General features: G+C 46.3%; 1 protein-coding gene across 1 annotated transcript in view; it reads right to left on the bottom strand.

Moving 5' to 3' along the window:
• The window catches only part of LOC138488252 (uncharacterized), a 2,582,589-nt gene that overhangs the window by 2,086,671 nt on the left and 478,177 nt on the right, over window positions 1-17,741 (bottom strand). Inside the window, exon 5 of the mRNA XM_069615092.1 lies at window positions 9,554-9,660. Within this exon, the coding sequence (XP_069471193.1) occupies window positions 9,554-9,660 (107 nt within the window). The remainder of the gene's footprint in view (window positions 1-9,553; window positions 9,661-17,741) is intronic.

Consider the following 17,741-nt stretch of genomic DNA (forward strand, 5'->3'; position numbering starts at 1 on the left):
CTGAAGCAACGGGCGCGGCTCGAGCTATTTATACCATCGTTGACGTCGACAGAGTACAGAGTCCGTCGAGGGACATTCGACGGCACAACCTCGAGCACAGCGCCCTCTGCCGAGAATTTTTTTTTCCGAAGCAGCGAAGCTGGAGATAACGATTTATCATAAGATGAGGAATACGTGGGAGGACACAATCCATTCGAAAGGTGCATTCCCTCCGGTTTAAGACCCTTTAACGAGGGGTAATCCTCAGGTGTCTCCTTCACGGTTTGGAGTGCTGAAAGCATGAGAATTACCAGGAAAGGAAAGAAAAGCATGTCCCTCGATACCATTGCTAACAAACTAATGTGATACTTGCTGCTAAATCAAAATCTGCAGTCCGAATATTGGCAGTAAATGAAACATTCAACCCTGACATCACAGACATGAGCTCTGTACCAGTGGCCACTGGTAACTCTCTGCATTTAAATCCCTAAAAAAGGATAAGTCAATCCTGCCATTAGAAATAGTTGACCTTATAACTAGCCTTTCACAGGCTATAAACAAGAATACAAAGAAGATAGAGTTTCTATGTTCCGAGGGCGATGACTGTGAAAATGATGTTGCATAAGTATCTACCCCTTCCACACTACAGATGTGGAGTTATGACAGCGATATGTAAAAGATATTTGGGTCAAAGACAAAAACATGGAAAACAGAATGCGGAGGAGGATCATTTGCATGAAAGAAGGAGCTGAAGCCTGCAATAGTCAGGAATTTGTTGGCGGCCTTCTTACTGTGCTCCAGAAGGGAGGTAAAACTGAAGACCACTGCCTACGTAGGGCCTACAAGGTCAGTCCACTCAAGAAAGACTCCAAACCTACATCTCACAAATGTCTTGTTGAACCCGATGATTTTTGCATCAGAGAAAAAATAATATGCACCCATAATGGTGGCCAAAAGATCGAATATGCTGGGTCACTCATTCAGATCTTTCAGGATATTTCCCCTATCACCTTGGCATGAATGCAAGAACTAAAACCGTTAACTGACATTGTGACGTCAAAGAAGATAGGCTACAGATGGACTTTTCCCTTAAGCTTTAGACTCCACTATAATGATCTGAAAACATTGCCTTGACAAAAGAGGAAGGCATGAGCGCCCTGGGTCAAGGTCATCCTTGCCGGAAGAGAGACCAGACAGGTCTCCAAGAGCACTGCCCCTGGTAATCATGAAGGAGTACATTCTAAAAAGGACTGGGTCCCTTCACTCAGCAGTCATTAGAGGAGGCTCCACACTGCTGGAGCCTATGATGGAATGCTTATTTGACTTTGCTTTGTATATACTTGTCCACCAGAGGTGCTTTAACAACAGTGGGGATCAATCATTTAAAGTGGTTCTGGTCCTCACTTGGCCACATTACTTTAACGTTGATCTATTGTCTGGTCTGATTACCAGGTTGTTATTGCTTGAGTTATTTATAGATCTGCATAAGACAATGCGCATTCTGTCACGATTTATGAATATATGTTTAGTTCTCTGTCCTTGGCCTTCAAGGGTATGATTGTATCTAAATTAATCATAGTAATACGTTTCAAAGTTTGCTTCTGGATAGAATGGTGGGGCGAGCGGGGACTCTCTCCCTACTACCCCAGAAAGAAAATGCACAATTGTTTGCTTACAAGAGCTTGGGGGAAAATATGGTGGAAATCACGAACACAAAAGCTTCACAATGTACCAAAGTGAAAAGGCGTTGAATATATTTTAAATGGTAGATTTGTTTGGTAGAAATACTAGTTCAGGATGAAATTACCTCTGCAACTCCAGTGTAGCTTTATTCAGTTCAGGACAATCACAAGTATTTTTCTCTCAACGTACGTGGCATGAACACACCCATTAAAAAATGCAAATGCTTGGTCCCGTTTGGAATATATGATAAAACAGAGGAGTAGGGAAAAAGCTGATAACGTGGCCATCGCTGCTTGTGCCCCCGCCCCCTTCCTGGGAGATATACTCGAGCGACTTCTGCTTTCAGTCCTAGTATGAGGCATGTCTGGAAAAAGCTCGGCTGCTCTGGAGATGTGAGAATTTTATATCCTTCACAGATCTGAAGACAGCCTTAGGAATAGGACTACTATCAGTAGTCCACTATCTACTCAAGGTGGTACTAACGGATCTACATTAAATGTTCAAAGACGAAAAGAATGGGTCGCAACACTCCGGAGATGAAAGTTTCGCAGATCAAAAATGTCATTTGTCACTTTTCCGGTTTGGCTATACATTACGTGGACACTGCTGCTTCGAGTCCCTGTCCCTCAACTTCCTGGTACTTCAAATGCGTCCTTGTGCGTTATCACTCACCAAGCACTTTTGCTCGCCTCATCTGCGAAACAGAAATGGTGCCCGCCAAGTAAGTCTTCCTGCCCTTAGTGTAAATGTACTGACCATTTTGTGAATATGGCTAGCAGGGGACACCCGTGCAACCTCTGTTCAGGAATGCGATACCGAACATGGGAGCAGGGGATACACCCTCAGCCCCCGGTCAGTTCAATGTCATTCAGCATTGAAAGCCGTAGTACTGGGCATTTTTGTATTTCTGTCTTTTCCGGACTGGGCATATTCGCAATAATGCGCAGTTTGACTATTTTTATTTGGTATTTTCGGGTAATACCGTACTAACACAAGAGAAATGGAGGAAAGTGCTAGCAAGAACATGAACGCCCTTTGAACAGATTCTGGATAATTTCCCGGGGAACAAAGGGTTTATATCAGCTACTTATAAGATTATCCTAGAGATTATAAACAAGGAATCCGTGAATATCTGTTTGCAATGGCAGACAGATCCGGTGGAAGGAATCCCAGACCAGTTGTGGGAGCAGATGTGTAAAGCTACACAAAAACCATCTGTCTCTAATTTCAACTGTATGGGATTAAACTCTCCCATAGATGGTTGCCAGCAAATCGACTTGCAAAAATGATCTCAGGAATAAATCATGGGTGCTGGAGAAGCTGCGTGAAAAATGGTACATACTAAAACATCTGGTGAAAATGTGAAATCATCCAGAGGTATTGCACTGAGGTCCACTCCTGGATTATGGAGCTAGATGGGATAGAAGAACAAGTTACTTACCAACTGTAACGTTCTTTCGATTGGATGTTCCTCCCACGTATTCCTCATCTTAGATATATCCTTACCTTTAGGTTTTGCCTTTGAAATTTTTTCTCTCTCCAGCAGAGGGCGCTCCACTCGAGGCCGTGGCGTTGATGTCCCTCGGCGGCACCCGTCGAGTACCAACGTCATCCACTGTATAAGAGCCTCCAGTGCGCCCATTGGCTTCAGTTCTGTTTTTTCGTATAATATAGTCCATGGATCTTAATTTGTTAAAGGTGTGCCTTTTTTGACCCCAGCCTTAAGAGAGTTTAGAGTGTAATTCACGTAAACTGTACTGTGGGGTTGGTTGGGAGGGTCGATGAGGAATACGTGGGAGGAACATCCAATCTAAAGAACTTTACAGTTGGTAAGTAACTTGTTCTTCGAATGCATTGTGTCCTCCCATATATTCCTCATCTTAGATGGGCTCCTAAAGCAGTTTTGTATTGGAGGTGGGAGTACAGTATTTTTTTAAATCATGGACAGAATGGAGTACCGATTTGGCAAATAGACCTCCTTGAGAAGAGGTCGAGTCCAAAGCATAATATTTTATAAAAGTTTTCATGGATGAGCATGTGGCTGCTGCACAAATATCTTGTATAGGGACACCCCTTTTTAAAGCTGTTGAAGTTGCCATGCCCCTGGTTGAATGAGCTCTCAGACCATCAGGTGGTTCTTTTCCAGCCAATGTGTAACATTCTGTTATGGCTAAAATTATCCATCTCAATAAAGTTTGTTTGGTTACCGGAAGACCCAGTTTGCGTCCAGTGTACCCCACAAAAAGTTGGTTGTACTGACGAATCTTTGCCAATCTTGATATGTAAAAACTAAGAGGTCTTCTGGGATCTAGTCTACGCAACCGCTCCTCTTCCTTGCTTGCATGAGGAGGAGGGTAATAAGTAGGTTAAGTTATTTTCTGTGACAGATGAAAATCCGAAACAATTTTAGGTAGAAAAGAAGGTTTCCTTATGAAAGATGGTGTGAGGAGGGTTGCTCGAAAGCGCCTGCAACTCACTTACCCTGCGGGATGATGTCAATGCTACAAGGAGTATTGTTTTCAAAGTTAGGAGCCTTAGCGGACAAGAATGTAAAGGCTCAAATGGAATGCATGTAAGAAATTTTAGAACCAAGTTCAGATCCCACACTGGAACCTGGAAAGGTATTGGTGGAAACACATTATTCAAACCTTTTAAGAATTGAATTATTAAGGGTATCTTGAATTAAGATTCTTCTGAAGAGCGCTTAAAGATGGATAGCGCTGCTAAGTATCCTTTTATCGTTCCAACCTGGAGCCCCAGATTAGCTAAATGTAATAGAAAAGATGATATTGTGGGGATGTTACATTGAAATGGGTCCACATTCTTTTCTCTGCACCAGTTACTGAACTTGTTCCAACGGCACCGATATAGAGATTTGGTTGCTGGCCTTCTGACCGAAAGCAAAATCTCCATCACGTCATCCGGGAGATCCCAATTCTTGTATCTCAGCCTTTCAGAAGCCATGCGTGAAGGTTGAGTGTGTTGACCTCCAGATGGAGAACATGACCTTCCTCTCGTGAGAGAAGATCCTCTCTTCTTGGAAAACGTATTGGAGGGCAGATGGACATGTCCAGAAGGTCCAGGTACCACGTTCTCCTGGCCCAATCCAGTGCAATTAGGATCATGGGTTTCCGGATCATGGGTTTCCGGAACTTTCTCAACCTCCTGATTACTTGAGGGATCACAGGGACTGGAGGAAACGCATACAGAAGTGGAAACTCCCATTCTACTACGAACGCGTCCCCTAGAGCGCCTCTCGGGGGAAATTCCCTTGAGCAGTATAGTTCGCACTTCCGGTTGGCCCTGGTCGTGAACAGATCTACTTGAGGGGTTCCCCAAAGGGTGAAGATCCTCTTGAATGACTTCCTGAGCTATCTCCCACTCATGAGAGACTGTGCTCTGCCTGCTCAGAGCGTCCGCTGTTGTGTTTTGCTCTCCGGCTAGATGAATTGCCGATAGAGAGATCCATTCTTGTATTGCCCAGAACCACAGTTGCATCGCCTCTCTGCACAGCGGCAGTGACCCCACTCCTCCTCTTTTGTTGAGGTTATACATGGCCACTGTATTGTCCGTCATTATCAGATCATTCTTTCCCGTACAGAGGGCAGGAAGGCCTTCAGCGCTAGTCTGATTGCCCTCAACTCCAAAAGATTGATGTGTAGTTTGGACTCCGATGGAGACCAACGTCCGCCGATTGTCAGATCGTTGATATGGGCTCCCCACCCCGTAAGTGAGGCGTCCGTCAATACTGTTATCTCCGGCCATGGCTGCCAAAATGATTCTCCTCTGAGGATATGATGTCTGCAAGCCCACCATTGTAGATCCTGTGCTACTTGGGCTGGGACCTGCAGCGGATCTGACATTTCCCCAGAGAATTGGGACCATTGAGTTCTGAGAGCCCATTGAAGAGATCTCATTCTCAATCTGGCTTCTGGCACCAGAAAAATGCAGGATGCCATCAGACCGAGCAACCTGAGAAAATCGAAGGCCGGAAGATACTGGGCATTCTGGAATTTTGTTACCATCTGCAGAATGTGGTGAGCTCTCTCTTCGGGAGGCAAGGCTTTGCCCAAGCAGGTATCCAGGAATGCTCCTATAAACTGGAGTTTCTGTGATGGTATCATGTTTGACTTTTTTAAATTCAGAGAAAAACCTAGTTTGTGAAGGAAGTGACAAGTCTTGGACAGATGATGCAGGGCTTGTTCTGGAGAACGTGCTCTGATCATCCAATCATCCAGATAGGGGTAGACATGAATCCCCCCTCTCCTGAGATTCGCTGTCACCACCGCCATAAACTTGTTGAAAAGTCTTGGGGCGGAGGTCAACCCCGAATGGCAGAACTCTAAACTGATAGTGAGAAATGCCAATCGCAAACCTCAGGTACTTTCTGTGCTTGAGATGGATTGGCACATGAAAGTAAGCATCCTGAAGGTCCAATGATACCAACCAGTCCTGGAGTTGGAGAGCCTGAAAGATCTGAGAAAGTGTGACCATCTTGAATTTGCCCTTCCTTAGGAACTTGTTCAAGTTTCTCAAGTCCAAGATGGGTCTCAGTCCTCCGTCTTTCTTTGGAATAAGGAAGTATGGGGAATACCAACCCTTGTTCCTCTCCGCTACAGGTACATGTTCTATTGCACTTTTCTGTAGCAGGGTTAAAACTTCCTGCAACAGGAGGGGATCCGGATGTTTGGCAGAGTTGTATTCCGGGGGGTGATTCTGAAGTTTCTTTAGAAAAGGAAGGCAGTAACCCTGGGATACTGTTTCCAGTGCCCAAGCATCTGAAGTAATGCCCCACCATTCTTCTAGATGCTGTGAGATTCTGCCTCCCACCGGGGTCTTGTGGGTCAAAACCTCAGAGTGGTTTTGCGGCAGCTGCAGCAGCAGCTGATGGTACAGATGCTGTTGCTGGGGCTGATCTAGCAGCTTTTCCTCGCCCCCAAGGAAATTTTCTTTGACCTCTCTGATTGGCTTGCCCTCTTTCTCTTCCAATTGAGGAATAATAGCGAAAAGGACGACCCCTCCAGGAATATGAGCCTGTGTAGGGGCGTTGTTGAGGTTGTCTTATAGCGGCACTGAGATTTTGCCGCCGCTTTGGAGGTCTGTAGCTTCTCTCTCCAAACTTTCATCTGCCTTGCTACCGAACAACCTCGAGCCATCAAAGGGCATATTAAGAAGCCTGGATTGCACATCAGGAGAAAACCCAGACTTTCTTAGCCACGCAAATCTACGTAGCACTGTGCTAGTCGCCATGGACCTGCTGATACTGTTGGCTGTGTCCAACCCTGATTGAAGGCATTCTCCCGAAGCCTCCTTTCCATCCCTTATAATAGCTAGAAAGCCATCACGTTCTTCACCTTCCGGGATGCGTTCAGCTGCCGCCGACATGCAGTCCCACAGGGAATATGTGAACCTTGCCAAGGTACAAGTTACATTAGTAGACTAAAAAAGCCATACTGCCAGATTTAAAGATTTTCCTAGACCATGCATTCACCTTTTTATCGTCCCTATCTGGATGGATTGTAGGGTATGCCGCATTCTTTGTGGAAGTGGCTGCCTGTACTACCAAACTTTCCAGAGTTGGGTGTTTGCTGAGGTATTCCGGGTCAGATGAGCAAGGTCTATATTTTGCCACAAACTTTCTATTTACTGTCCCTATGGCTTCAGGACGTTACCATGCAGAACTAACCCTTCTCTTTAAGGCAATATGAAAGGGTAGAATGGGGTCTTGTTGAGGTGTTACAGATAATATATCCGTCATGTCATCATCTTGACAGACTGGTGAACTCCTACCCCACCCCATACATTCTGTAACTCTGCTCATGAGTTTTCTATAACCCATATCAACCTGTTCTGATGGGTCTGGTTTGTCAAACTCATACTCTGGAGAAGTATCCAGGCCGCTTGCAGTTTGCAAACATTCTTGCAGATCTTGAATTCTTGTTTGAGGGTTAATTAACTCCTCTGGGACGGATCTAGTGCCAAATTTAACACCAGCAGAGGTGACTTCCTCCTCTTCCGATGAATCTCCCTCATAGATGGATGACATGGTCCTGAAAAAATCATGTCGACTCTCTGGTTGAAAAACGTTTTCAGGCATTAAAGGTTTTTCCCTTATTAAAGGCTTGGGCGTCGACGAAAGTGTCGATGGCGCAAAAGTTTTAATCACCTCCTTCGACACCGTCGAAGGAACTTTCGACAACCTCGATATAATCGTTGAGGGCGCTGTGGAGACCGTTGAAGGAGCCTTCAAGGTTTTCGAGCGTGAACTCGACGTAGCTTCCTTCGAGGAAGTTGTCGACTCGAGGACCTTCGATGACGTCGATGTCGACTTCGATGCGTATGATCTTTCGATGCCATTTTGTTTCCCTCTACCTTTGATTTATGCACTGAAGGATCTGTCTTACGAGGTGATCGAGAAGAGTCTCTCGATGACGCTCTCGATGTCTTTTTATCAGCTTTTCTTGTTTTGGACCTTCCTCTGTCACTTTTCTTGTGAACAGGAGCATGGTCTTCATTAGCTTTTTTTGAGGGGGTCTGGGCCGCGTTCTCAAAATTTTTAGCATGGAAACTTGAAAAGCTTCCCATTTACTCGGAGAGTCATGCTTCAATGGACATGCTATGACCTCTTCCGAAGATGATGAGGGAGATCGATGTAGTCTCTTCTTAGCCTTTTTTGAAGACGAAGAAGACTTTCTCGATCTACTCCTCGAATGATGTTTTTTAATGGTATTTTTTCAAAGACTGGTCCAAGTCTCTCTTTTTTAAATTGGACTTCGATAAACCCTCCCCGATCGCCAGTTTACCTCTAGGCTCTTTTAGGGCTTTGTGGGTCACCGACTGGCACGAACCACAGTCTTCCGTACGGTGGTCGGGACCGAGGCACCAAAGACAATTTTTATGTGGATCCGTCAGGGACATCTTGTTTCCACATTTTAGGCATTTTTTAAAACCTGTCTTCGGTGTGGAAGGGTTCGAAGACGACGACATAGCTTTTTCTCACAAAATACTGAAGCGCCGTTTAACTCGATCCGAAGCAAAGCTAACGGAAAAACAGAACTGAAGCCAACGGGCACGCTCAAGGCTCTTATACAGTGGATGACGTTGGTGCTCGACGGGTGCCGCCGAGGGACATCGACGCCACGGCCTCGAGTGGAGCACCCTCTGCTGGAGAGAGAAAAAATTTCTGAGGCGAACCTAAAGGTAAGGATATATCTAAGATGAGGAATACGTGGGAGGACACAATCCATTCGAATGGGATTGCCACACACTGCTGATTTTATTTGGATTGCAGATAAGGGACGAACAATACTAATGCTTACCGCACATGATCCATCCTCTGTTGCTGGCTGCCAGAGCCTGTGTCTCACAGTTTTGGAAGAAACGCTTTCCTCTCACCAAACAGGAATGGGTATCTAACTCAAAAAATCTCTACTATATGGAAAAGCTCACGAGTTGGATTAACAAGAGAAGACAAAACATAGGGATGGAATGGTACCCCTTCTGGGTGAAGTATGAAGTAGAGGGCATCGGAAGTAGAGAAGACCATGCACGTGAGAATGAAAATGAGGCTTGAGAGGAGTCGCAAAGGTAATGTCCACTGTATAATTAAAGGTGCACCCTTATGCACCCTAATAAACACTTTGAAGTCAACTTCACAGGGTTTAAGTATCAATACATCAAAGCTTAGGAAGAGGGGGTGTTGAACATCTTTTGGGAGTAATGTTTCGAACTGTTAATTGTTTGACAGATACATTTCTTTTTTAAATGTTCCTGTGTGATGATTGTTTTTCTGGAAAAACCATAAAAAAAAATTGAAAAACTAGAACAGAAGGTTCAGGTGGCGTTATTGAGATTTCCGTTCATGCGCGCTATATTCGCTGTCCACACTCACCTTTTGCTCCTCTTCACGGATGGACAGGAGCAAGTCCATATTGGCTTCTATGAGGCCGCTGGTGTCATTGGCAAAGCTCATCATCTCAGGAGACAGCCCGGTAAATTCTACATTTGGAGATGGAAGAACATCATTTGCCTTTATCATCATACAGAGATATAGCTTATAAAACATGAACACACATTCTCCTTTTATGTCATCATTCTGAAGAAATGTATCTAAGCCACAGAAGGTTGCCTTTTTTTCTCTAAACCACTCTTCAGCGTTTCCAGTCCCGCTCCTTATACGCATACTTCTCCAAACAGACACCCAATGAGCTCCCTGGGGATGAACCATGGGTTTAAGTTGATCATCATGTATGGTGGGCTGGTTCTTCCTTTACCTTTTGAAATGCAGCCTTCAAGGTAAACCCACCCATCTTAATTCTGGAATATTAAGGATACTGTGAGACAGGCATGGTAACAAGAGAGACACGGACTCGGAAGAACACGTTACTTACAGCTGGTAACCTTCTTTCGACTGGATGTTCCTCCCACGCATTCCTTATCTTTGATATTTCCAATATCCAGCTTTGCTGCTTCAGAAAAAAGAAATTTCAGCAAGGGGTGCTGTGCATCAATGCCTGTTGACTCGAGGCCTCCAAGGGACATCTGTCGCGATGTCGCAAAAAGTATATGTAGCAAGCGCAGCGCCCGTTGGCCTCAGTTCCGTTTTTACGAGTGAAGGATTATCTTGTGTCGGACGGTTACTCCTCCTGAGAGAGCATAGACTGTAACCGCAAGGGAAATTCTACTGCAGGGCATGTTGGGTGGGGCGATAAGGAATACGTGGGAGGAACATCCAGTCGAAAGAATGTTACCAGAGGTAAGTAACTTGTTCTTCGAATGGATTGTGTCCTCCTACGTATTCCTTATCTTTTATACACTCCCAAAGCAGTTTAAATAATCTGGAGGAGGGAGTAGAATTTTGTGGGACATGAAATGTCATGACTGTGTATGCAGGGAGTCCAACACTGCTTTGACAAATGTAGATTCCTGTTCTGGAGAAGAGCCTAAACTATAATGTTTATTGAAGGTGTGTACAGACGACCATGTGGCAGCTGCACATATATCCCTTATTGGAACTCCCCTCGGTAAAGCAGAAGAAATTCCCATGCCCCTGGTCGAATGAGCTCTTAGGTGTTCCGGAGCATCTTTCCCCACCAGTTTGTAACATTCCGATATTGCCAATATAATCCATCTGGATAGAGTTTGTTTGGTAATAGCCAAAGCCAATCTGTGACCTGAATAGCCAACAAATAATTAGTCATCCTGTCTTAACCTAGTTATACTGGAGTTGTAAAAGCTAAGTGCATGTCTAGGGTCAATCCTGTGAAGCCTTTCTTCTTCCTTCCCAGGATGTGGTGGAGGATAAAAAGATGGTTATCTTCTGAGTGAGATAAAACTCAAACAATTTTGGGGAGAAAAGTGGGCTTCACTATTAGTACCACTTTGTCTTTATAAAAAATACTGTAAGGAGGCTTGCAGGATAAAGCCTGCAGCTCACTCACCATTCGGGCAGAAGTAATTGCTACCAAAAATATGTTTTTTTAAGTTAGTAGATTATTTAGGAGAAGTGCAGATGTGCCTTGGACAGGGCTGGCTGCAGCTTATCTTTTCATGTATTTTTAACCCTTTCCTGCCAGGTGAACCGCGGTTACCACGTTTGGCACAAATAGGGGGCCTGGCTCCAAAATGGCCATGCCACGAGGTTCATTGTCCTATCCTTTGGCCATCATGCCCCTTCACCTTCCCCTGGTCGAGCCGACCCGGGTCAGTCCTTATTTGGGCATGCATTCTCCCGCGAAACGCCAAGCTTTTTTGGGCTTCTGCATCCCTTGTGTGTGTGCTTCAGGATGTGGGCTGGACTGTCTGGTTCCAATACACATCCTGGGTGCCATTGAGACTGGTGTGCTGTGAATGCCAGGGACCACTTTGGTCCATGATTGGTCCATGTATGGTATGCCTGTATGTGAGCAGATCTCCCATTGGGTCCTCTTCATTTTGGCGCGAAGGAGATTTTGGATAAGAGAAGGCTCCAAACAACCATACCAGTCGATCTCTGGAGCTCTCACTGAACGAAGGATAGGATCCAAGTATCCTGAAACTAAGAGGCCAAGTCGAGGAACCGCTGGTGACCCGCTCGAAGGTTTGACACCCTAAGCCCAATGTCATCCCGCTGGACCCCTCTGCATCTGTTCGTCTTAGAAGGTCTGCGAAGACGCTGCGACCCATTGGAATAGTGGGATCAACTATTCTCGGCACCTTCATCAAACCCTTCAAGTAAGCCTTCTCGGAAGTGTCCCTGGGCCAGTCAGTGGGCTGACCAGTTTACGCAGGACCTTTGCTCTGTCACCGCCACCATTTCGAGAGGGCCCTCGAAACTTGGTACATCGCAAGCCCAGTGTTCACAGCACTCTCACACCGGATTTCATACACTTGGCATTCCCAGGTCTGGAGTAAAGAGAGAGCGCCCGAACCAGAGTACATGCAGTTACCGTGTCGCCCAGCCGTGGTGATGAACTTTGCAAACCCATTGCAGCTGTGCTCCTTTGTGCCCTGAAGCCTGCTACAGCAGAACTGGCCTGATCCATCCACCAGGAGCGGAGAAATTGACACTGTCCCATTTGGGAATCAACGCTGTAACTACATCGCTGAAAGCTGCAGAGCCACGAGATTGCGCATTTGAACCTGCAACCGAAGTGGACTTGACTGCCGAAGTTTGGTCCGGAGTGCGCCGGTGAGTAATTGCAACCCTAACCGGTGGCCCCTAGCGTATCCATCCATTTTTACGCATGAGTGGCCCCTGAGGGCCCCTCTCCTTTCCACTGCTAGTGCGAACTAGCGAACTATTCCTGAATTCCTGAACCTGCTCTGCCCTGTTGGGGAGACCCTCCACGAATAGTGGGAACTTATTCTGCATCACCTCCTCCACCTTCCTGAGCTGCTACAGACTCTTGAAGAGACCCCATTTTGCCCATTTGCATTACCGCGTGCGCCAGCTTTGCAAGTACATTCGAGCAATAGGCTCCACACTTCTTAGTGGTTGGACTGCCTTTCAGTTAGGATTGTGTTTGATGCAGAAGGGACTAAAGACCATTTGCACTGCCTGCTTTCTCCCCCTTTTAGCCTTTTAGGTTGTGGACCCATTTCGTGCATTAACCCTTTAGACCCCATTGGTCTTGTATATATGTATAGTGATGGGATTATGTTGGCTTAGAAGTATTACTGTGATTTTATTTGTGTGTTGAATATCAAAGGCCTTGAAATAAATATACACCCGACTGGGAGTGATTTGTAAGTGTCCTTTACTCCGTGTGCTCATTGAGGTCTTTCAGTCATCCTCACTGCTCCGGTGACCTAGTCTTGACCGCCGCCAATGCTACTACCTTGATTGGTCTGGCTTGTCCAGAAGGTTACCCTGTTCCAGGAAACTAGGCTGGCCTTCTGAACCTCTGCCCACCAGGTCGGAGTTCAGAAACCTGTCTCAACAATGAGGAATGACGGGGACTGGAGGAAACGGGTATAGGAGTGGAAATTCCCAGTCAACTATGAACGTGTCTCCATGAGCTCCTCTTGGGGGAAATTCCCTTGAGCATTACAGTTCACACTTCCGGTTGACACTGGTCGTGAACAGATCCACTTGAGGGGTTCCCCAAAGGCTGAAGATCTCTTGAAGGACTTCCTGAGCTAATTCCCACTCATGGGAGACTGTGCTCTGCCTGCTCAGATCATCCGCCGTCGTGGTCTTCTCTCCAGCTAAATGAACTGTCGAAAGAGAGATTCCTTCTCGTTTTGCCCCGAACTAGAGCTGCATTGCCTCTCTGCATAGTGGTAGTGAGCCTACACCTCCTCTCTTATTGAGGTAGTACATGGCCACTGTGTTGTCCGTCATTATCAGGACATTCATTCCCTGTACAGATGGCAGAAAAGCCTTCAGCGCTAGTCTGATTGCTCTCAGCTCTAAAAGGTTGATATGTAGTTTGGATTCCGATGGAGACCAACGACTGATTGTCAGATTGTTGGTATGGGCTCTCCACCCCGTGAGTGAGGCGTCCGTCACTACTGTTATCTCCAGTCATGGTTGCCAAAATGGTCCTCCTTTCAAGATGTTCTCCGACAGGCCCACCACTGAAGATCCAGTGAGACTCTGCTTGGGATTTGTAGGAGGTCTGACATCCTTCCTGAGAAATGTGACCACTGACTCCTGAGAGCCCATTGGAGAGATTTCATTTTCTGGTGAGCCTCTGGCACCAGGAAGATGCAGGGTGCCATGTGGCCAAGCAACCTCAGAAAATCGAAGGCCGGTAGATACTGGGCTTTTTGGAATGTGGCTACCATCTGCAGAATGTCTTGAGGCCTCACCACTGGCAGCGAGGCTTTTCCCAGGGATGCATCCAGGACTGCCCCAATGAATTGGAGTCTTTGTGATGGTATCATGTGGGACTTCTTGAAGTTGAGGGAGAAGCCCTGTCTGTGAAGGGAGTGGCAGGCATAGCTGAGATGTTCCAAAGCTAGTTCTGGGGAACTATCCCTGATCAGCCAATCGTCTAGATAGGGTTAAACGTGAATCCCTCCTCTCCTGAGACTTGTTGCCACAACTGTCATCTGTTTGGTGAATACCCTTAGAGTGGAGGTCAGCCTAAATGGCAGAACTCGAAACTGATAATGAGAACCACCAACGGCAAACCTCATGTACTGTCTGTGCTTGTGATGGATTGGCACATGAAACTAAGCATCCTGAAGGTCCAATGATACCAACCAATCCTGAAGCTGGAGGGCCTGAAGTATCTGGGAAAGGGTTACCATTTTGAACTTGTTCAAGTCGCTTAAGTTATGTTATGTTACTTGGCATTTATATAGCGCCTTATATATCATTGGTATGACCTCAAAGCACTGGTAGGTTGAATGCTCTTGGGAACCGCAGTTCAGGTCAGTAGAGAGAGTGTTGTATGGTGCGTGGGTGCACCGGATATGTGTGCAGCTGGTGTGGTTGTTGCACGATAGCTGCTTCATAGCGGTTGGTGTGGTGCTGAGGAAATCAGTTGGATGATTTCTGACTGAGTTCTGGCTGCGTTAGGCCTGAGGAGACGCCTAAGCTAGCCGGAATGTGCTCAGCTAGCTGTGTTTTATTTGGATGTTGAGGTGTTTGTGGGGTCATGTTAGTATGAGAACAGCCAGCCCAAATTTATCATGGTTTAGCTGTGTTCTAGTTGAGTGATGGTGTATAGGAGAGAGTAAGCGTAGTAGTGTGATGTGGTGGTTATCAGTAAAGTGCCTGCGACCAGGTACGAGAATAGGACAGAGGGGCGTACATAGCACCATCTGTTTCATCCGTTCCATGCACTCCATCCGTTCCATGCGCTCCATCCGTTCCATCTATTTCATCCATTCTATCTATTACATCCGTTCCATCCAAGATGGGTCTCAATCCTCTGTCCTTCTTGGGGATTAGGAAGTAAGGGGAGTACCAACCCTTGTTCGTCTCCTCTACAGGTACTGGTTCTATAGCACCTTTCTCTAGCAGGGTTAAAATCTCCTGCATAAGCAGCGGATCTGGAACTTTCAAGGTGTTGCTCCCCGGTGGATGGCGCTGAGGTTTTTGCAGAAAATGAAGGCAGTAACTTTGGGCAACTGTCTCCAATGCCCATGCATCTGAAGTAATAGCCTGCCATTCTGTCAGATGCTGTGACAACCTGCCTCCAACTGCAGTCTTGTGAATCAAGTACTCAGAGAGGTTTTGGAGTGGCTGACGCAGCGGTTGAAGGTAATGCAGCCGCTGCGGTCTTAGTACTTCTTCCCCATCCACCGCAGGGGAATCTTCTATGTCCTCTTTGAACTGGCTGCCCTCTGCCCCTTCCAAATGTGGAGTAGTGATGAAAGGACCTACCCCTCCAGGGTGTACTCGTGGGGCGGTTTGGAGATTGTCTGATTGCAGCACCAAAGGATTTGGCTGCTGTCCTGGAAGTTTGCAACTTCTCCAAACTCACATCAGCTTGGTTTCCAAATAAATGAGTGTCGTCAAAGGGCATGTTGAGAAGCCTGGATTGTACGTCTGGAGCAAATCCTGACTTTCTCAACCAGGCAACTCTGCGCATCACTGTACTTTCCGCCATAGCTCTGCTGATACTGTCAACAGAGTCGAGACTTGTATGGAGGGATTGGCACATTGCATCTTTCCCATCCTTGACAATGTTCAGGAATCCGTCTCGCACTTCCCCTTTGGGGATATGGTCAGCCGCCATGGAAATGCATTCCCAAAGAGTGTGTGTAAACCTTGCTAATGTGCACGCAGCATTGGCCGATTTCAAGGCCATACTCCCAGCCGAAAAAACATTTTTGCCCATGGCGTTGTAATGCTGGTCATCCCTATCCTGAGTTATTGTAGGATAGGCATTCTGCCTACTCATGGAGGTGGCCGCCTGAACCACCAGACTCTCTGGTGTTGGGTGCTTGGACCAATAAAAAGGGTCAGAGCTTGAAATTCTGTACTTTGCCGTCAACTTTTTATTGACAGCCAGGATGGCCTCTGGTGCCTCCCAGTTGGTAGTCACATGCTTTTGTAAGGCTTGATGAAACAGTACAATTGGGTCCTCTTGTTGCCCTCTGTCCAAGACATCAGTTAGATTGTCTTGTTCAGAGACTGGTGTAGGTCTTGTCCACCCCATATATTCCATAACTCTTGACATCAGTTGCCTGTATGTCACTTCTGCGTGGTTACCGGGGTCTGCCCTGCCGAATTCAACCTCTGATGAGGTGTCTATCCCACTAGACTCATGTAGGCATTCTTGTAGGTTTTTCATACGTGAATCTTCTGAAATTAATGCCTCTGGCACTGATGGTGTTCCATATTGTAAACCAAAAGGTCTGGATTCATCAGAAGATTCCTCTGCATCCTCATAAATAGAGGAGAGGGATTTGAAAAAATCAGATTGTGGCAAAGGAGAATATGTCTTTTCCAGTCTAGTCATATTTATGGTCAGGGGAGCCAAAATCGCAGAGACGTCGACAGTTGCATCAACGGCTTTGATGGTTGCGCCGATGGCTTTGAAATATGTTAGATGGCTTCTCCAAAGATATCTGCGCCTATGGCTTCGATGACACCTTTCGACCCTGATGGTGTAGAATCTTTCGGCGTCGATTGCTCAGTCCTCGAGGGGACTTTCTCTCGACTCAAGGGATTTATTGATCGCTCTCGAGGAATCTTACCCGCCGGGTCCGACGACGCACAGCTTTTGTGCTTAGGAGGTCTTTCGACTGAAGCATGGGTTTTGGGTGTAGTAGAGTTGGAAAAGGCCGCGTTCTCAAACACCTTCAACATTCGTAATCTAAACTCTTCCCACTGGGCCGGTGAACTAGACTTAGTGGGGCAAACGACCCATTCGGTGAGGAACTTGTAGATGAGGAAGATGGCGATCTATGGTGCTGTTTCTTTCCGTGTCTAGAGGTCGACGAGTGGTGTGAACCATTTCTTGACCAGGAACGTTTATTCTTTTTGCGACAAGGAGAAACTGTTCTCGACTCGTCCGAGGTCTTTAGCTTTTTTGACAGAGTCAAAGGGGATTTTTGGGTTCTACCTGCGGCAAGGTTCCCTCTACGCTCTCTCAGGGCTGGATAGGCAGTCCTCACACTTAGATGATGGATGAGTCGACCTCAGACACCACAGGCAGATCCTGTGAGGGTCCGTCACGGACATCTTCGCACCGCAGTCACAGCATTTTTTTAAGCCCGATCTGGGGGTGGACGACACCGAAGATAAATCCATTTCACGTATTCACTCAAAGATAGGAATAAATTATCGAAGAAGTATTGAAGATATTCCTGTTAAGAAACGAGGCGTACCGCATCTGAAGCTCAAGCGTGGATAAACGGAACTGAGGCCAACAGGTGCTGTGCGTGTGTTAGGCAGAAACCTGTGCAGTTCCCTTAGGGAACACTGCAAAAGATTTAGGACTACAGGTGTTAGCGGTAAACCCACTTGGTAGCAGTCTGTACCACCCAGATTTACCTGGTAGCTGTGGCTGAGCAGTCCGACTTCTCTCAAGAAGAGTTAGGCAGTATGCAAAGTATACACAATAGGCACTCAGACACACCAATACAAGCAAACACTGACCAGAGCTTTGGTATCAAAGTATATAATTATTTATTTA

The sequence above is a fragment of the Ambystoma mexicanum genome, chromosome 9 (genome assembly GCF_040938575.1).
Source record: "Ambystoma mexicanum isolate Mex_15411 chromosome 9, UKY_AmexF1_1, whole genome shotgun sequence".
NCBI classification, from domain to species: domain Eukaryota; kingdom Metazoa; phylum Chordata; class Amphibia; order Caudata; family Ambystomatidae; genus Ambystoma; species Ambystoma mexicanum.